This window comes from Macrobrachium nipponense, chromosome 7, assembly GCF_015104395.2.
Source record: "Macrobrachium nipponense isolate FS-2020 chromosome 7, ASM1510439v2, whole genome shotgun sequence".
In the NCBI taxonomy this organism is placed as follows: domain Eukaryota; kingdom Metazoa; phylum Arthropoda; class Malacostraca; order Decapoda; family Palaemonidae; genus Macrobrachium; species Macrobrachium nipponense.
The window spans coordinates 13,813,190-13,834,244 of NC_061109.1; the positions used below are offsets into that span (position 1 = coordinate 13,813,190).

The 21,055-nt window shown below is 35.0% G+C and overlaps 1 protein-coding gene across 1 annotated transcript in view; it reads left to right on the forward strand.

Moving 5' to 3' along the window:
• Nucleotides 1-18,431: 18,431 nt before the first annotated feature.
• The window catches only part of LOC135217057 (uncharacterized), a 132,377-nt gene continuing 129,753 nt past the window's right edge, over nucleotides 18,432-21,055 (forward strand). The window contains exon 1 of the mRNA XM_064252687.1: nucleotides 18,432-18,634. Coding sequence (XP_064108757.1) covers nucleotides 18,568-18,634 — 67 coding nt within the window. The 5' untranslated portion in view covers nucleotides 18,432-18,567. The remainder of the gene's footprint in view (nucleotides 18,635-21,055) is intronic.

Below are 21,055 nucleotides of genomic sequence, written 5' to 3' on the forward strand. Positions count from 1 at the left end.
ATTAAAATCAGTTTAAAATTTTTATGTTGAATACCATATCTTTGAGCTCATTTTAATGCATGGTTTTTATTTCAAAAATATTTTTAAAAATCGCTTAGAAATAGAACGTAAAATTTTAAAAATATATATATAAAATTTTTACACAATATTTTTCAGTTTATTTTCCTTTTTTATTTTGGCTTTATTTTGTTTCAAAAATCAATATGAAAATCCCCTAAAACTTTGGGAGAAAAAACGGAAAAAATGCAGTATTTTAAGAATTTTCGCCCTTATTTTGATAACTGATTATTAAAAATAATTTAATAAAAATATGAAAAGGAATATAACATAAAAATTTTAGAAAAAAGCTAAACTCATTTATTAAAAAGAACCAAAAAAATATTGTATTTAAATTCAAGTAATGGTTTTAGTTCCTTTTTTTTTTCCTTTTTTATGCGATTTTTATAAATAGCTATCCAAATGGAGGAAAAACTCGCAAAAATGTTTAGTTCGCACTTATTTATTTTTTAACCTGTTGTTTATGTTATATTCATTGTTCGGATTTAGGTAATTTTCGAAATTGTTATGGAAACAAAAGTCAGTATTGAAACGAGTGCAAAGCTATGATAAATGTTTTTTTTTTTTTTTTTGTCTCCTTTTTACGTGATTTTTATTAAGAATTTAGAAACATAAATCTGGCATCAAAAGACAGAAAGAAACTCAAAAATTGTGTGCCAAAATTGAAACTTTTTGTCAGAGCTCTTAATATTTGATTTATTGACCTAAATAGTTTTTTAAAAGATTTTTTAGAAAAATCCCACATCTAAAGGAGGATGAAACGCGCCAAATATTTCATTTAACTCGATATATATTTTAAGCGTTTTTTCAGTTTCATTTTTTTTTGTTTTTTTCATTTTTATAATGATTTTTGAAACAAAGGTAGGTCAACAAAAAGACAAAAACCTCAAAAATATTGTGCAAAAACTGAAATATTTCATAAAACTTTTTATGCTACATTCATTCGCTCAAAAAAAGTGGACAATCAAAAAATTAAATTATTATTTCAACATGTTTATTTGAAAGTCATTCCTCTTTTTGATGGATGATTTTTGCTTCAAAATTCATTTAGAAAATTGGCTAAAAATAGAACAATGAACTGGGAATTAGAAGCAGTTTATAAAAGATTTAATTTGAATCCAATATTTTTAATAGTTTTGGCCGATTTTTAATGACTGATTTTTATTTCAAAAATTATTTAAAAAATAACCTAAAATTCGGGCAATAAATGTAATACAAAATAAAAATAAAAATAAAAATAACAAGGTAATAATAGTATAAATAAAATTAATATATATAAACTGAAAATAATAATAATAATAATAATAATAATAATAATAATAATAATAATAATAATACACGGATACAAATACCTGGGAATAATGGAAGGAGGGGTGGATATAAAACACCCAAAAGATGAAGGACCACGATCAGGAAAGAATATATGCAGAGACTCAAGGCGATACTCTAGTCAAATCTCACGCTGGAAATATGATAAAAAAGCCATAACCACATGGGCAGTGCCAGTAATCAGAAACAGCGCAGGAATAGTGGAATGGGCGAAGGCAGAACTCCGCAGCATAGATCAGAAAACTAGGAAACATATGACAATGCACAAAGCACTACACCCAAGAGCAAATACGGACAGACTAAACATAACACGAAAGGAAGGAGGGAGAGGACTACTAAGTATAGAGGACTGCGTCAACATCGAAAACAGAGCACTGGGGCAATATCTGAAACCAGTGAAGACGAGTGGCTAAAGAGTGCATGGGAAGAAGGACTAATAAAAAGTAGACGAAGACCCACAAATATACAGAGACAGGAGAATGACAAACAGAACAGGACTGGCACAACAAACCAATGCACGGACAATACATAAGACGACTAAAGAACTAGCCAGCGAAGACACATTGGCAATGGCTACAGAGGGGAGAGCTCAAGAAGGAAACTGAAGGAATGATAACAGCGGCACAAGATCAGGCCCTAAGAACCAGATATATCCAAAGAACGATAGACGGAAATAACATCTCTCCCATATGTAGGAAGTGCAATACGAAAAATGAAACCATAAACCACATAGCAAGCGAATGCCCGGCACTTGCACAGAACCAGTACAAAAAGAGGCATGATTCAGTGGCAAAAGCCCTCCACTGGAGCCTGTGCAAGAAACATCAGCTACCTTGCAGTAATAAGTGGTACGAGCACCAACCTGAAGAGTGATAGAAACGATCAGGCAAAGATCCTCTGGGACTATGGTATCAGAACGGATAGGGTGATACGTTCAAACAGACCAGACGTGACGTTGATTGACAAAGTCAAGAAGAAAGTATCACTCATCTGAAGTCGCAATACCATGGGACACCGAGAGTTTGAAGAGAAAGAGAGGGAAAAAAATGGATAAGTATCAAGATCTGAAAATAGAAATAAGAAGGATATGGATATGCCGGTGGAAATCGTACCCATAATCATAGGAACACGAGGCACGATCCCAAGATCCCTGAAAAGGAATCTAGAAAAACTAGAGGCTGAAGTAGCTCCAGGACTCATGCAGAAGAGTGTGATCCTAGAAACGGCACACATAGTAAGAAAAGTGATGGATCCCTAAGGAGGCAGGATGCAACCGGAACCCCACACTATAAATACCACCCAGTCGAATTGGAGGACTGATAGAGCAAAAAAAAAAAAAAAAAAAAAAAAAAAAATAATAATAATAATACTAATAATAATAATGAATAATAATAATAATAATAATAATAATAATAATAATAATAATAATAATAAAGTTAAAAATAAATGAAAATAAAACAAAAATAAAAGCAATAAAAATTAAAAGAAAGTTAATAAAAATGAAATAAAAAAGTAGAAAAATAAATAAATAATAATAATAATAATAATAAAATAAAATTTAAAATAAAAAACAATAAAAAATAAAAACTTTAAGAATAAAAATAAAAATAATAAAATAAAAAATAAAAAACTAGCAATAATAAGATAAACATGAAAATAATAACATAAAAGTAAGAATAATAAAGATAGAATTAACAAAGATAAAATAATAATAATAGAAATAAATAATAATAAAGGAAATAAAAAATTAATAATAAATAATAGATAATTTCAAATTATAAATCATAAAAATAGAAATAAAATGTTAAAAATAAAAAATAATAATAAAAAATAGAAAAAAATATATAAATTATATTAATGATTTTGACAATAAAAAATAATAAACATAAAAACAAAAATAATAAAAATAAAAACAATATAGATAAAATAATTCAAATGAAACAAAAAATAAGATGATATATAACAATGCAAATGACAATATATAATCAAAAATAAAAAAGAATAAAGATAAAATATAAGAAAAATTAAAACAGAAATAATAAAATAATAATAATAAAATAATACAAATAAAAAATAAAGAAAATAAAAATAAAATAAGAAAAATGAAAATAAAGTAAAAGATAAAAATAATATGAAAAGGAAGAATAATAAAAATAAAATAATAACATGATATAGTATTAATAATGATAATAGTAATGAAAATAAAAATAGAATAATAAACCTAAAAATATCAAAAATGGAAGTAAAACTAATAAAAATAAAAAAAATAAAATTTCCATGGTGTCCTAAGATGTTGAGTCCCTATTCACCAACGTCCCAGTCGACGAGACAATAGGGATCATGATGTAGCAGGTATATAGGAATCCCGTGGAGGAGACGTTCCTTTCGATGATGTTACGGAGGGCTCGCTCGTCCTCATTGTATTTCTTGTGAAGCACTCCCTTGTAAAAGGGAGTGGCGTCTTCAAGGGCAGCGGGGAGAGGCTCCTGCTGGTACCACTTATCAATGCTCCTGCGGATGCATTTTGTGATGTCCCGGTTGGAATACCCGTTGTTAATTAAAACTTGGGAAACACGCTCCAATTAAGTGTGTGTATCCTTCCACGAAGAGCAGTGTGAGAGAGCTCTCCTGGTGAAGGCGCTAATCGCAGTGCGCTTGTATCTCTCCGGACACTCGCTCTCGCTGTTCAGGCACATGCCCAGGTTCGTGGGTTTCGTATACACTTGCGTTACGAAGCGCTCCTCTTGTTGCCCGTCGAGGACGTCAAGGAAGGGGAGTCGACGGTCACGGCAATGCTCGATGGTGAAGTTGAGTCTGCTGTGGTCATGGAAGGCTTGTCGCAGGTGCTCTATTTCTTCCATCGTGCTGGCGCTGATGAAGGTGTCATCAATATACTGGACGTATACATAGACGATTTCTCGATGGTGGCGAATACCCGGCATTCCACAGCACCCATGTAGAAGTTCGCGAAAAGTACTCCGATTCGAGAACCCATCGCTACTCCATGTGTACATATGGCCTCTGTGGGTGGAGAACGGGGCCTTTTTTGTACGATATTTTTTATGTTTTTATGTTTATTATTTCTATTTTATTATTATTGCTTTCATTTTTATTTTTTATTTTTATTATTATTTCATTAATATTATTATTTTTAGTTTTAGTTTTTTGTTATTATACATATCTTTATTTTTATCATCATCGTGTTATTAGATATTTCATCTATATTATTTTCATTTTATTAGGTTTATTTTTATTATTATTATTTGATTGTTTTTATTTCAATTTTTGTTATTTTATAGTTTTCTTTTTATTATTTTTGTTTGATTATAAATTTTCATTTTTATTTTCATTATTTCATCAATTTTAGTTTTATCATTTTTACTTTTATTTATATTACTTTTATTTTGATTTTCACTTTTATTTATTATATTTTTATTTTTATTTACAATATTATTAGTTTTTTTTATTATATCATTCTTATTTTGAAATTTTTTTTATCATTTTTATTAGCTTAATATGTTAATTATCATTTTTTTATTATTTTTATTTTCTTTATTATTAGTTTATTATTTTATTTTTAATTTCATTATTTTTATGTCTATTTAAATTCTTATTTTTATTATCTTTATTTTATTATTTTCATTTTCATCTTTTATTTTCATTTCCAATTTTTACTATTTTTAGTTTTTATTTTTTACTATATTATTGTACTATTTTATTTTCAGTTTTTCATTATTATTATTTTTTATTTTAAATTTTATTTTATTGTTTTTAATTTCATTTTTCTTATTATTATTATCTTATCCGTATATTTTTTATTTACTTATTTGGTTTGTATTTATTTTTTACATTTTTTACTTCATTTTTTATTTTTATTTTTTTTTATTTCTCTTTTCATTATCTTTGTTCACATTTTTAATATTATTCTTTTATTATTGTTTTTATCTTTATTTTTACTTTTGTTATTATTGTTTTATCATCATTTGATTATTTTCATTTTTCATTATTTTTATTTCATTTTTTATTTTTTAATGTCCATATTTATTTTTATTGTGTTTGTTTCTAGATTATTTATTTATTTCTTATTTAAATTATTTTTATTTTTATTTTTTTTATTTTTTATGTTTATTATTAATAATTTTTAATTTTTATTATTATTTTTAGTATTATTTTATCCTTTTTGATTTATATTTTTTATGATTATTATCTTATTGTTTTTTTTTTATTTTGTTATTTTTATTTCTATTTTTATTTTTTTATCATTATTTTATTATTTTCATTTTTGTTTTTATCATTTTGTTTTTGATTGTTATTCTTCTTATTTTTTTCATTATTATTTTTAATTTATTTTTTTTTTTTTTTTTTTGTTTTTTTTTTTTTTGCATCTATCACAGTCCTCTAATTCGACTTTTCTTACTATGTGCGCTGTTTCTAGGATCACACTCTTCTGCATGAGTCCTCTAATTTTTCCAGATTCCTATTCAGGGATCTTGGGATCGTGCCTGTGTTCCTATGATTATGGATACAATTTCCACTGGCATATCCCATATCCTTCTTATTTCTATTTTCAGGTCTTGATACTTATCCATTTTTTCCCTTTCTTTCTCTTCAACTCTGGTGTCCCATGGTATTGCGACATCAATGAGTGATACTTCTTCTTGATTTTGTCAATCAACGTCACGTCTGGTCTATTTGCACGTATCACCCTATCTGTTCTGATACCATAGTCCCAGAGGATCTTTGCCTGATCGTTTTCTATCACTCCTTCAGGTTGGTGTTCGTACCGCTTATTACTGCAAGATAGCTGGTGTTTCTTGCACAGGCTCCAGTGGAGGGCTTTTGCTACTGAATCATGCTTCTTTTTGTACTGGTTCTGGGCAAGTGCCGGACATTCGCTTGCTATGTGGTTTATGGTTTCATTTTTCGTATTGCACTTCCTACATATGGGAGAGATGTTATTTCCATTTATCGTTCTTTGGACATATCTGGTTCTTAGGGCCTGATCTTGTGCCGCTGTTATCATTCCTTCAGTTTCCTTCTTGAGCTCTCCCCTCAGTAGCAATTGCCATGTGTCATCGCTGGCTAGTTCTTTAGTCTGTCTCATGTATTGTCTGTGGATTGGTTTGTTATGCCACTCCTCTGTTCTGCTTGTCTTTCTCCTGTCTCTGTATATTTCTGGGTCTTCGTCTACTTTTATCAGTCCTTCTTCCCATGCACTCTTGAGCCACTCATCTTCACTGATCTTCATATATTGCCCTAGTGCCCTGTTCTCGATGTTGACGCAGTCATCAATACTTAGTAGTCCTCTCCCTCCTTCCTTTCGTGTTATGAATAGTCTGTCCGTATTTGCTCTTGGGTGTAGTGCTTTGTGTATTGTCATATGTTTTCCTAGTTTTCTGGTCTATGCTGCGAAGTTCTGCCTTCGTCCATTCCATTATTCCTGTGCTGTATCTGATTTCTGGCACTGCCCATGTGTTTATGGCTTTTATCATATTTCTGGTGTTGAGTTTTGACTTGAGTATCGCCTTGATTCTGTGCATATATTCTTTCCTGATCGTGTCCTTCATCTTTTGGTGTTTTATATCCCCTCCTTCCATTATTCCCAGGTATTTGTATACCGTCTCATCTATATGTTTGATGTTGTTCCCATCTGGTAGCTTTATCCCTTCAGTTCTCGTTACTTTGCCCTTTTGTATGTTGACTAAGGCACATCTTTCTATTCCAAACTCCATCCTGATGTCCCCAGATACAATCCTTACAGTCTGGATTAGGGTATCTATTTCCTTGATGCTCTTACCATACAGCTTGATGTCGTCCATGAACATCAGATGGTTAATTCTGTTGCCTCTTTGCTTGAGTTGGTACCCGGCATCCATCTTCTGCAGTACTTTTGTCATGGGAATCATGGCTACTACGAAGAGTAGTGGGGACAGTGAGTCGCCCTGGAAGATCCCTCTCCTGATATTAACCTCTGCTAGTCTTATTCCAGAGCTTGTAAGTATTGTATTCCGTTGCGCATTGTATTTTTGAGGAAGCTGATGGTATTTTCCTCTGCCCCATATATTTTCAGGCATTCTATTAGCCATGTGTGTGGTATCATGTCGAAGGCTTTCTTATAGTCTATCCATGCCATGCTTAGGTTGGGTTTCCTTCTCCTACTGTTCTTCATTACCATTTTGTCTATGAGGAGCTGGTCTTTTGTGCCCCTACACTTCCTTCTGCAGCCTTTCTGTTGGTGGGGGATGGTGTTTGTCTCCTCTAGGTAGTTGTATAGCCTTTCACTGATGATACCTGTTAGTAACTTCCACATTATTGGTAGGCAGGTGATAGGCCTGTAGTTACTGGCTATATTTCCCTTACTCTTGTCTTTTTTGTACTAAGGATGTTCTTCCTGTGGTCATCCATTTGGGTGCTTGGTGATTTGAGATACAATGCTGGAGTTGTTCTGCTATTCGTGGGTGTAGGGTCCTTGAAGTTTGTTGAGCCAGTATCCATGGACTTCATCGGGACCTGGGGCTTTCCAGTTGGGCATTTTCTTTAGTTGGTGTCTGACTGTGTCTGTCGTGATGTCTGTGAATCTTTGTTTTATTCTCCCTGTTTCTTCTTCCTTGACTTCCTGGAGCCATGTTGCATGTTTGTTGTGTGATGCCGGATTGCTCCATATGTTTTCCCAGAGTCTCTTACTTGGTTCGGCTTCAGGAATTTCTTGGTGGTTGTCTTCCCTCTTAGTTGGACTGTATAGTCTTTTCTGGTTGGTTCCGAATAGTTTGTTCTGTTGGTATCCCTTATTCCTGTTCATGTACCGTTGGATCTTATGTGCTTTGGCCTTAAGCCTCTGTTTTACATCTTCTATTGTGTTGTTTAGTCCCCTCTCCTGTACTTTGTATTTCTCGTTGAGTTCCTCCCTTGTTTTCTTGCTTCTTAGCCTTTTTTCTGCCATCTCTTTCAGTTTACTCAAGTCAGATCTCATCACCATGATTTGCTTTTATTATTATTATTATTATTATTATTATTATTATTATTATTATTATTATTATTATTAGTTATTATTATTATTATTATTATTATTATTTTCTTTTGCTCTATCACAGTCCTCCAATTCGACTGGGTGGTATGTATAGTGTGGGGTTCCGGGTTGCATCCTGCCTCCTTAGGAGTCCATCACTTTTCTTACTATGTGCGCCGTTTCTAGGATCACACTCTTCTGCATGATTCCTGGAGCTACTTCAGCCTCTAGTTTTTCTAGATTCCTTTTCAGGGATCTTGGGATTGTGCCTAGTGCTCCTATGATTATGGGTACGATTTCCAATGGCATATCCCATATCCTTCTTATTTCTATTTTCAGGTCTTGATACTTATCCATTTTTTCCCTCTCTTTCTCTTCAACTCTGGTGTCCCATGGTATTGCGACATCAATGAGTGATACTTTCTTATTGACTTTGTCAATCAGCGTCACGTCTGGTCTATTTGCACGTATCACCCTATCCGTTCTGATACTATAGTCCCAGAGGATCTTTGCCTGGTCGTTTTCTATCACTCCCTCAGTAAGGGCGTCAATCTAGATAGGGGGTTTGGGCCATTTCATTCTCATCTAGATGCTTATGATTACTTTATTGAATCTACTCTGAAGAGTGCTGAAGGCTCGATTCCCAAAACAAAAGGTAAACCTTGTAGACCTGCAGTTCCCTGATGGAATAAGACCTGTGGTATTCTGAGGAAAGTGACTAGGAAGTGCTACAGACGTTATAAAACTAATGGCTCTCCTCTACAAACTTGCTTTAGCCAAGCAATGGCACTTAGAAAGCCAAAAGAGAAAGCGGCCTTTACTATATAAATGGAATAAACTCAAAGGCTCCACTTAAAGTGGTGTGGCGCAAAATAAGGACACTGAGTAGGAAATTTGTTGCATCACCATTACCCCATTAAAAATAAATGACACTGATCACAGAGCCCACTGAAGTTGCCAATGAACTAGGAAAACACTTTTCTGAAGTTTCCAGCGCCAACAATTATTCTCGAGAGTTTCAAAAACTTAGGAATTCTGAAATAGTTCTGAAATTTGATTCAGGAAAATCTGAACCATTCAACCACATGTTTTCCTTGGGAGAAGTACGGGAGGCGCTCTCCTCTAGTGAATCCACAACTCCAGGTGAGGATACAATCATATATGAAATGCTTAAACACCTCTCAGACGATGCCAAAAAACATTTACTCAAGATTATAAACAAAATATGGGAAACTGGAATTTTACCCAGTAATTGGAAAATATCCATAGTTGTTCCAATTAAAAAGCCTAATAAAGATGCTTCCCTAGCCACCAGCTATAGACCAATAGCTCTTACCAGCTGTGTGTAAGCTGATGGAAAAAATGATAAATACTAGACTAGTTTGGCACTTAGAAACTTAAGGATTAATATCATCATTTCAATTTGGTTTCAGGGAAAACCGCTCCACCCTTGATCCCTTGCTGAGGCTGACCAACCAAATCCAGCAAGGGTTCGCCAAACAATGTCAGACCATCGGAGTATTTTTTGACCTCGAAAAAGCTTATGACACTGCCTGGAGAATTGTCATCATGAACAATTGCACAAGATGGGTATATGTGAAAGAATGATCAGATTTGTATATTCCTTTTTAACGGACAGACATTTAAAGGTAAAGGTGGGGAAACTCTTTCTCCCAACCTTTTGTGCAGGAGGAAGGAGTTCCCTAAAGAAGCGTTTTAAGTGTAACACTCTTTTCAGTGGCAATAGATAGTGGAAAAAATCTTGCCTTCTGTTAAATGCTCACTTTTTGTCGATGACCTTGCAATATACTGCACAGGATATGATTCACTGTCAGTATGTAAACATCTGCAAAGGTCTATTAATGCAATTACTAACTGGGCTGATGAGAATGGTTTTATATTCTCCTCTTCCAAAACAGTTGCAGTAAGATTTACCAGATGCCGGCGTGTGGAAGAAGTTCCCACACTTAGTTTAGAAGGATCTATCATTCCTTATGAAAATGAAGTAAAATTTCTGGGGATGATTATTGACCACAAATTAACATGGGCCAGCCACATAAATGTCCTAAAGATTAATGTTAAAACATCTTTGAACATTTTAAATGTTGTTTCTGGATTTAGTTGGGGGGCTGATAAGAAATCCCTTTTGAGGCCATATGACTCGCTGTGTCGCTCCAAGCTAGACTATGGCTGTCAGATCTATTCCTCAGCTTGTAAATCCAAGCTAAGAGAGTCGGATGCTGTACTGAACATAGGGTTGAGAATATATGCTCAGGGGCTTTAAGAACTTCCCTTGTTAAAAGCATATATGTCGGTACAGATCATCTTCCCCTTGATACTGGCTAGAATGAAAAGTGCTCCCAAAAATCCCTTCTTTCAAGTACTCAAGGAAACAGACTCGCAGAATAGATTCTCTGGTACAAGAGCTTCTAAACCATTCCAAATTCGACCGAACGAGGTGTGACGCATATTGTTAAATTTGTACATATTGCTGAACCATTTAATTATTGTCGTGTTTAGTTAACTGTATAACTACCATATGAATACGGAATCACCTGTTATATTCTGCATTGTTTGTCTCCTTCGGACCTTTTCCCTGGCTTTAAGTGAGTCTCATTCTGGTCTCTTGCTGGGAGGAGGGTCGAAGGAGCTGCCTATTTATTTTTGAGTATTTTCTGTATTTTTTTCAATATTTTGAATGAGGTTTATTTTCTTTATTTATGGGTGTGATTTATTGCATTGTTCTGCTAAGGGAGGAATGTTTATTTTTACTTACCTTTTGTGTTAATATAATAATTATTTCGTTACTAAATTTTCATTTATCCTTTCTTAATATTGTGTTACAAGCTTACAGAACCCATCCGTGTCTTATTCTTAAATATTCAGTGATGAACCTAATTAAGTATGTAACAATTTGGGGGCCTGTCCGGGATACATTCTTCCTTTGTATGAGCAATTTGTCAGTGTTGTGTGTTCTCATTCAGAATACTGTACGTTGTGAGCCATCTGAATACCTGTTATTTTCGATATTGTATTTTATTAAGTGTTGCGCGCCCGCTTTTGAAATATAGTGTCGGTTTATGTTATAGTGCAGTGCCTGTTGACTCGTTTATTCCTAGTATTGTTCGCTTGTTTCTCCTCTCCCCACCGAGACTCGCCCCGAGAGCAAAACTCGTTAGCTCTTTAATCTGTTATAAACTTCAATTATCACAGCTGAGAATTCGTGTAGTTACTCCTATTGATTCAAAGCCCGTTTTTATTGTATTGCATGTGGGGTACAGTATAAACCTTTTTCTCTTTGCCTGACGCACGAAATGCTTAAGCTGTCAATTTTAGTCGCTTAGAGTAATAACTATTGCTTGGACCAGGCAAGGTTATTCCTTCTCCACTCTATTTGACTAGAATCGGGAAATTTCCCCGTACACTTAGCCTTTTAAAACCGTATTGTTATTATTTTTTTTCATTCATTTGAAATACTGTGAACTTATATGAAGTGAACAAATTGCTTATAGACGTAATTGTGAGTTACCTTGCATTCATTTGTGAAACAGGAATTCAGATAGTTTACGTAAGGAAGTTTTCATTGTTTCACAATGGCTAGTTTTGATGTGGATAAATTTGCTGGTAATCCTTCTGCTGAACTCTCCACAATTCAATATGCAAAGAAGAAGGATCTTTTGGAGTTAGGTTTACGTTTGCAACTACCAGTTAGAAGCAACATGAAAAAGTCTGAAATTCGAAATTTAATTCTTGAACATTACTTAACGGCTAAAGAGGTAGGAGCTGAAGCTAGACTCTGGATATTTGAAGACAAGGATACTTTGACTAACGAACAAAGACTCGAGTTTGAGCGAATTGCGGTAGAGCGCGAGAAGGAAGAGAAAAACTTAGAGAGAATAAAACTAGAGTTTGAAATTGAAAAAGAAAGGATAAGATTAGAAGCAGAAAGAGAGAAAGAAGATTAGATTAGAAGCAGAAAGAGAGACTTGCATTTCAGGTTGAATTAGCTGTAAAAGTAGAAAGGGAGACTGTTGAATTGCAACTGAAAGCAGAAAGTGAAAAATCTGAACTTTCCCGGCTCGATAAACGGCAAGAAATTGATTTGCTAGAATCTCAAAAGAAGTTTGACTTATCCAAGAATATGAAATTAGTACCAGACTTCACTGATTATGACCCTGAGGACTATTTTAAGGCTTTTGAAGAAACTGCTTCTCATTTGAATTGGCCGAAAGAACAATGGATTTGGCTACTTAGGCCTAAACTTTCCGGTAAAGCGGCTCAAGTTTGCCGACATATCAAAGAGACAAATGATTATGAAGTTATAAAAAAGGCTGTCATAGATGCTTTTTCAATTTCTGTGGAGGGTTATCGGCAAGTTTTTCGCAATAAAGTTAAGACTAGTACTCAGACATACCTAGAGTTTGCTTCAGAAAAATTAAGAGATTTTAGGAAGTGGTTAAAAGCTTCAGCTATAACTACCTTTGAACAGTTAGAAAATCTAATAGTGTTTGAGGAATTTGTTAGAAAGCTTCCTTCACATATAATGTTGTACCTTTGTGACAGACAAGAAAATGACTTGTTAAAGGCAGCTTCTTTAGCAGACACCTACTCCCTTGTACATAAAACTAGCAAGAGATTAGATCATATTGTAAAACAGGGTCCAGGCAATACTCTGGGTGTTAGTACTGAGGAATCTAGGGAGTCCCTGCTTTGCAAATATTGTAAGAAACCAGGTCATTCTATTAAAAACTGTAAAGCACCAAATTGTAAGGTTTCGGAGTTAAATAGTTATGTTAAAGATAGGAGTTTTAAAAGTAATCCACTGCATAGGGATAAACAGTCTTTGCATGTGGTAACACATGAAGCTGTGGATTTGTTTGAAGGTTTCAAAATAGATGGTATTGGATCTTTAACATCCGATGGTGCTGAGCATAAGATAAAGATGTTACGTGACACAGGGGCATCACAAAGTTTGATTTTAAGGAAAGCAATCCCAGATATCAATGGTGACACTGTACTCTTGAGGGATTTAACTCGACTTCTCGTTCCCCCCTTGCAGACATTTTTATTGATTGTCCTTTGAAAAAAAGGTAGTGTCGGTAGGTGAGATAACGATTTTCCTGTGGAAGGAGTATCCTTCTTGTTGGGCAATGATCTGGCAGGCAATTTAGTTGTTCCAAATTTGGTGGTAACTGATCATCCTAGTGAGGGAAATGATTTTAGTAATGATGTAGTTTGTGTAATTACTCGATCACAGAAATCAAAAGACCTAGAGTGCTCTGAAGTAGTAGAAAATGTAGTGGAAAATATTATGAGCAAAGCTGAGCTTATCAAAGCTCAAAAACAGGATGATACCCTAAGTAATTTTCACAGTCAGGCAGTCTCTAAAAGTGAAATTGATAAATCACCTAGTTTTTATCATGAATCTGGTGTGCTCATGAGATTTTATCGCCCTGCTAAGTTATCTAAGCTTGACACTTGGGGTGAAAAGCACCAGATCGTTTTACCCTCCTCTGTAAGAAAACTTGTTTTGGAGGTTGCTCATGATGGGAATGGTGGACACTTAGGGATTCACAAGACTTATCACAAGATTCTTAACCATTTCTATTGGCCTAACATGAAAAAGGATATAGCAGACTTTATCCGTACTTGCCACATTTGTCAGATTTCAGGAAAGCCTAACCAAAGTATACCCAAATATCCTCTTCAACCTATTGTAGTTCCTGATGATCCTTTTCATAGGGTAATTATAGATTGTGTAAGGACCTCTGCCAAAAACAAAAAACAAAAAAGGGTCACCAATATTTGCTCACCATTATGTGTCCTACTACACGTTATCCCATAGCAATTCCCTTGCGTAATATTTTGGCTAAAACTATAGCTAATGCTTTGCTTAAAGTTTTCACCACCTATGGAATCCCCAGAGAGTTACAGGTGTGACCGTGGTTCTAACTTTACAAGTGACTTATTCAGTAAAGTTTCTGAAGGAACTGGAAATTAAACAAATATTATCCTGCAGCCTACCACCCAGAGTCCCAAGTGTCTTAGAACGCTGGCATCAGACTTTTAAAAGTATGTTAAAAAAATACTGTCTCGAGAATAATGCACAATGGGATGAAGGGGTGGATTTTCTATTATTTGCCATAAGAGAAGCCCCACAAGAGTCTCTCGGATTTTCCCCTTTTGAAATGTTATTTGGAAGGTCGGTTAGAGGACCTCTTAGTGTAATTAAAGATGAGTGGTTGAGTGCACCCTCTTCCAGTCAATTCAGTCTTGTTAACAATATATGCAAATCTCCAGAAAAATTCTTTGTGATGTTAGGAAATTAGCTAAAAGAAAATTCTCGAAGCTCGACAGTTTGAAATTTTAAAATCAAAAACTAATTTTGATAGATCTACTAAAATTAGAAAATTACTCCCAGGCGATTTGGTTTTGGCTTATTTTCCTGTTCATAGTTCTCCCCTAAAGTCAAAGTTCTTTGGACCATATAAGGTACTGAAAAAAATGTCAACAATAATACATATGTAATTGAGAACTCCTGACCGTAGAAAATCCACTCAAATAGTTCATCTAAATCTTTTTAAAAAATATCACTGTAGGGAACCTGGACTTGTTTCTAGAGACTTGGTTGTTAATATGATTAATATAGATTCTGCATCAGAGAATAACCTCTGCAACTGCGAACTCAATTGATGACCTCATACCTTCTTGGAGCCCAGAATCCAATTCAGAAGTTTTACAAAACCTGGAAGTGAAGTTGTCCCATTTACCTAGTGAACATTCTCAAAGGCTACAGACTCTTATTAATAATGTTTCTTTTTGTGACTTTCCCAGGAAAAGTACTGTACTTCTGCATGATATTGAACTTGTCCCAGGTACGATGCCCATTCGTCAACCTCCATATCGTCTGAGTCCTGATCGAAAAGCACAGATGAAGAGGGAAGTGGAATATTTACTCAAACATGGCCTAGCAGTTCCAAGTAAATCTCCATGGGCTTCACCTTGTCTTCTAGTACCAAAGGAGGATGGTAACTTAAGGTTTTGCACGGATTACCGCAAGCTGAATATGGTAACTATTAAAGATTCATATCCATTACCAAGAATAGATGACATCATAGATTCCGTTGGACAAGCCAGGTACATGACTAAAGTGGACCTTTTAAAAGGGTATTATCAGGTAGGCCTAACAGAAAGAGCTAAAGTCCTTTCAGCCTTCGTAACTCCATTTGGCCTTTTTCAATATGAAGTAATGGCTTTTGGTCTTACCAATGCTCCGTCCACGTTTCAGAGGCTTATTAATGATACCATTAGAGATCTTGATGGTGTCTTTTGTTATTTGGATGACATCCTCGTAATCAGTGAAACTTTTGAGGAACATATCCGTAGACTAGAATTGTTATTCCAAAGACTTGAGGAAGCTAATTTAACAATTAACCTAAAGAAGACTGAATTTTGCCATGCTACTATTTCCTACCTAGGCCATATTGTAGGTAGTGGGCATGTTCGTCCTAAGACTGCTAACATTGATGCTGTACTTGAGTATCCTGCCCCCACTTCTCAAAAATCACTACGGCGTTTTTTGGGTATGACATCATTCTCTAGGAAGTTTTGCAAGAACTTTGCATCTGTAGCATCACCCTTACTTAGCCTAACTAGCTCTAAGGTCAAGTTCATATGGACTCAAGAATGTCAAGAAGCATTTAATCAACTCAAATTATTACTCTGTAGCAACCCTGTCCTATGTACACCTGATTTTAATAAACCTTTTTGTATCCAAGTAGTTGCGTGTGATACAGGGGCTGGTGGAGTGTTGCTGCAAAAATCAGCGGGAGATGGTTTTCTGCATCCAGTGTGCTACACGTCTACCAAGTTCCTGTCCCATCAAATGTCTTATAGCACTATTGAAAAGGAGGCACTGAGTTTAGTGCTCGCACTGCAGAAGTTTGAGTGCTATCTCCAGGGAGCTTCTGAGATAGTAACCTACACTGATCACAATCCGTTGACTTTCCTGGAGAAGATGAAGTCACACAACCAGAGATTACTCCGTTGGGTTCTGTATCTACAGAAGTTCCCCTTGAAAATTCTCCACCTTAAAGGAAGTGACAATGTTATCGCGGATGCTCTGTCAAGAGCCGGAGCCAAAGTACCTTGAACTCCTCACTCGTCCGAGCCACTCCGTTGGGCTCGGCCTTTTGGGGGGAGGTGTGACGCATATTGTTAAATTTGTACATATTGCTGAACCATTTAATTATTGTCTTGTTTAGTTAACTGTATAACTACCATATGAATACGGAATCACTTGTTATATTCTGCATTGTTTGTCTCCTTCGGACCTTTTCCCTGGCTTTGAGTCTCACTCTGGTCTCTTGCTGGGAGGAGGGTCGAAGGAGCTGCCTATTTATTTTTGAGTATTTTCTGTATTTTTTTCAATATTTTGAATGAGGTTTATTTTCTTTATTTATGGGTGTGATTTATAGCATTGTTCTGCTAAGGGAGGAATGTTTATTTTTACTTACCTTTTGTGTTAATATAATTATTTCGTTACTAAATTTTCATTTATCCTTTCTTAATATTGTGTTACAAGCTTACAGAACCCATCCGTGTCTTATTCTTGAATATTCAGTGATGAACCTAATTAAGTATGTAACAGAGGATATTAGGGATAACCATCTCAAATCCCAGAAAGTCCTGGAAGTAAAATATCCTGTAAATCCTCCATGGCTTATTCCTGAAGCATTAGTATGCAAGAAATCATTTAAGAAAAAGGACTGTACTGAAGAAGAGATTATGTGAAGAGATTATGTGAAGATTCACACAGATGGATCAAAGTTAGATATATAGTGGTGTTGGGTGTGCTGTTATCCTTGGTGATACAGCATATACAGCTAAATTACCTGACTTTGCATCAGTATTTACAGCCGAATTACCAGCCGTAGTCGCTGCCCTAGATTTAGTTCTTCAAAGTAGTGACACTAATTTTGTCATATACTCTGATTCGAAAAGCACTTTAGAAGCTCTTAGAAAATTTAATAGCTTTCATCCGTTAATTCATAAAGTTCAGGAGTCGCTTTTTCATAAAAGCTGCTAGCGTTTTAACAGAAACAACTTTCAGAAAAGTGCCTCACACAGACCTAAAAGGCCCTATTAGGTCATATGTATTAAGTAAATGGCAAGAAAGGGGGACTTCTCCTCTTCTTGCCAATACTAGTACGTATAGAAATATTAGGAAAAAATATACTGCCGTGGCCTTCGTGATTCCAGCTTGACAGAAGAGCAGAGGTAATTTTTACGAGATTAAGGATTGGGCACACTTATTTAACCCATCAGTTTATTTTAGAAGGAAGCAGCCCACCAGTGTGTGCTCACTGTGACGACGAGATACAAACAGTGGACCACATTCTGATGGTTTGTCCCAGGTATTTTAACCAAAGGGAAAGATATTTCAAGGGTAAATCCCTCTCGAACATCTTGGGAGATGAAGCAGATACTTCTGCTCTCATCTCCTTTTTAGTGTATACAAATTTTTGATAACATATAGTTAAGTATTTATATATCATACGCCACTCATTAAACTTCATATTTTTATTTCATTTATCAGTCACATCTAATTTTATTAATAATTTCTTTCGATAATTCATTTACCATGATTCAATTTATTTAACCTTCATGACGGCGCTGAATGGCCTGGCCCCAATACCTGGGCTTTAGCCCTAAATATTATACATCCATTCTTCAATGCAGGAGTATAAAGGATAATAGCGAAATGTTTTATTAAATTTGCAAGAGGCTATTTTGTTGTCGATTCCGTAGTGTCAGTGTCTGAGCACTCTTATTCAAAACATGACAAAAGGCGTGGTCTGGCTTGTATCACGTGATTAAATGTTCGAGTCTGTTTGGTAGACAAAATATCATATTTGACACCTTTCAATAAAGCGTTGGAAGGAAGTTTAATTTATTAAAAGAATTAATTTATGTAACAATCATTTATATATGATAAGTCTGATATGTATTTGAAGAATTTAAAGTTATTCTGACCAAACATAAGAAAACTTGAACCCAGTCTACGAAATCAAACACTAAATCCTTCGTCTCACCTGTGTGTACGAAATCAAACAGCTAGGTAAACAACATTTTACCTGCTATTCCTCCGGTCCATTCGCACAAGCATTGAAACAATGTCAGTCAGAAATACATTGCTTCCAATATTTGCGGCGGTATTATACATGGTTGTATATACACAAGGTATGTAGCTGCATAGTCTTAGCTAATGGGATATAAAGATGAGGCTATAATTTCAGGGAGGCAAGTGCAGTTTTGAAAGTGCCCCGTCTACAATCACAAGCGACTTACCATACCTACCTAGCTAGGTAGGCACAGCTACCTAATAGGTATAGGTAGTAGGTAAACCAGAGGCTTTAGAAAGTTAAACTAGATATAATAATGTTAAACTTTTTTTATCATAATTATACCTACTAATTACCTACCTAGCCTAATACTACTAGGTATAGCTTAGCTAAACCTTAAGACACACTCCAGACAAGCAGAAGAGGTACCTAGCCAAACGATATCCTATAGGCTAGGTAGGTATAGGCTAGCCTCCTAGGCTAGGTACATAGCTATTCCCGTAAAACATAGGCTAAACACATTTTGGACTTAGTAAATATTAGCTACTTTATCTCAAGTTTAGCCTTAGGGTAGAATATCACGACAGGCCAACCCTCATCACGGTGGACGGGTCTTATTCACTCGATATTTAATTGGTGAAACATGAATACAATTGCAACTCTAAGCATACCATTTAAAAGACTGAAGTTTCGTCAACATATTGTGATATATGAAAGCCCCATACGAACTAAAATAAGCATGTGAGCTCTTCGTAAAATATGTTTTCAAGGCAGTTTTGAAATCCAATATGGCGGCTACGTTTTGCAATGGAGCGGTTTCTCATCAGTGAACGGCCACCATTTCTTTCCCTTCCCCAGCCTTCCAGCACTCATTTGAACAAATGTTTAGCGTTGTATTGTAACATTTTATTTGATCTTTACTCAAGATTGCAGTTGTATCAGCACAATAAAAACAACATTTTGTTGCCTATATTAGTGAAAGTATGAAAACTTGTTATTCCCGGGGTTATGGTTTTGAACTGCATTCATTCTTACCTTGTAATCGGCGGGTTGGTTTTTTTTATCCTTACTGCCATCACAACTGAAACTCCACAGTGCTTATTTAATTGTTATTATACACATTTTGGTCTCGGTCAACTCCACATTGCACTTTAAACCGTTGCTGTTCCTGTTGTTTCTAAGCGCGCGCGCCAAACACAATTACGAACAGCAGACGACGACAGACGACGAAACTGCAAAGTTTTTATTCCCTAAACTGTTTACTTTACTCGTTATTTAGTTTAAATTTACTTTGTTATTTAATAAATTTTGATTTAATTCATGTATATATCCCTTTTTTGTTTTTGAACCAAATTACCCCGAAAAATTACAGATATTTCTAAAGTAGATAAATCAAATGTTTCTAACGTTTTCGTACATCTGGCTGCCGAAAACCATAGAGGAACGAATACGAAAAGTGCATAGAGGAACGACTACGTTTTTTTTTTTTTGACTTTTTTGTTTTTGCTAGCACTTTCATTGATTTCAGTCTTTATTAGTATTTTGAATTTCTTTAATAATCGTATGCCAGAAATAAATGTAACCTTTAATGTTTGCATGCTTTAATGTTTGCATGCAAAGAATGGCAAAATCATCGATTGCCACCAAATTACTGGAGTCTTCAACCTACATGCACCCGTTCCATTATTATAAACTGTTTTTTTCCATGAATTTACTAGTTGTTGTCCAATAGGTAATGCAATAATGATAAAATTGCTTTAATACTTTTATGTATATAATTACTTCCAATACAGAAGCCCCCCCCCCCTAATTTCCACCAATTTCAACATTTTTTTTTTAGAACTTTTTTTTTTTTTTATGTTTTGTGTGTAGTCTTATACCCAGTTTGGAGGGTCACAACAACCGAATGGCAACAGAGAGAGAGGAGAGAGAGAGATGAGAGAGAGAGAGAGAGAGAATCGAGAAAGGAACGGCAGGAGGAACGAAGAAGAAAAAGGGATGGCGGTGGGAGGGTGGTGGGGGTTGGGGAGAGGGTAGTGGAGCTTTATAACGCGTGATCGTATCCATTTCTTCATAATGGAGGTTTTGTCTCTTGGTACAAGGACAAGTGTTTCGTTATTCTTTACGATTAGTGATTCAACGATACCCTTATTAAAATTACGGCACTGGGTGTAATTGCACTATAGCAAATCTCGTTTCTGTTTTACCGAGTGGTTCGTTACAGACAATAGGTTATTGCCCAAAAACGTGCTTGGCACTGGTCCTCTGAAACCCATAGTAGACATGCTGCTTAGTTGTTTCAATTCAAGTTTTTATAACCAAGTATTTTTTACAAGCTAAGCTACTATTGAACTAAATTTGTATTTTTTCTCAGTCAAAACCATCATGCCCCTTCAATGCTAACTTTCCTCTGTTTTAACGAACTTTCTGGGTCTTGCAATTCGGCCGCCCCATAATTTCTTGATGGTGCGAAAACATACAGAGGCCCATGGACCGAAAACTGATTGCGTCACACTACGGCGATAATCCCCAGCATAAA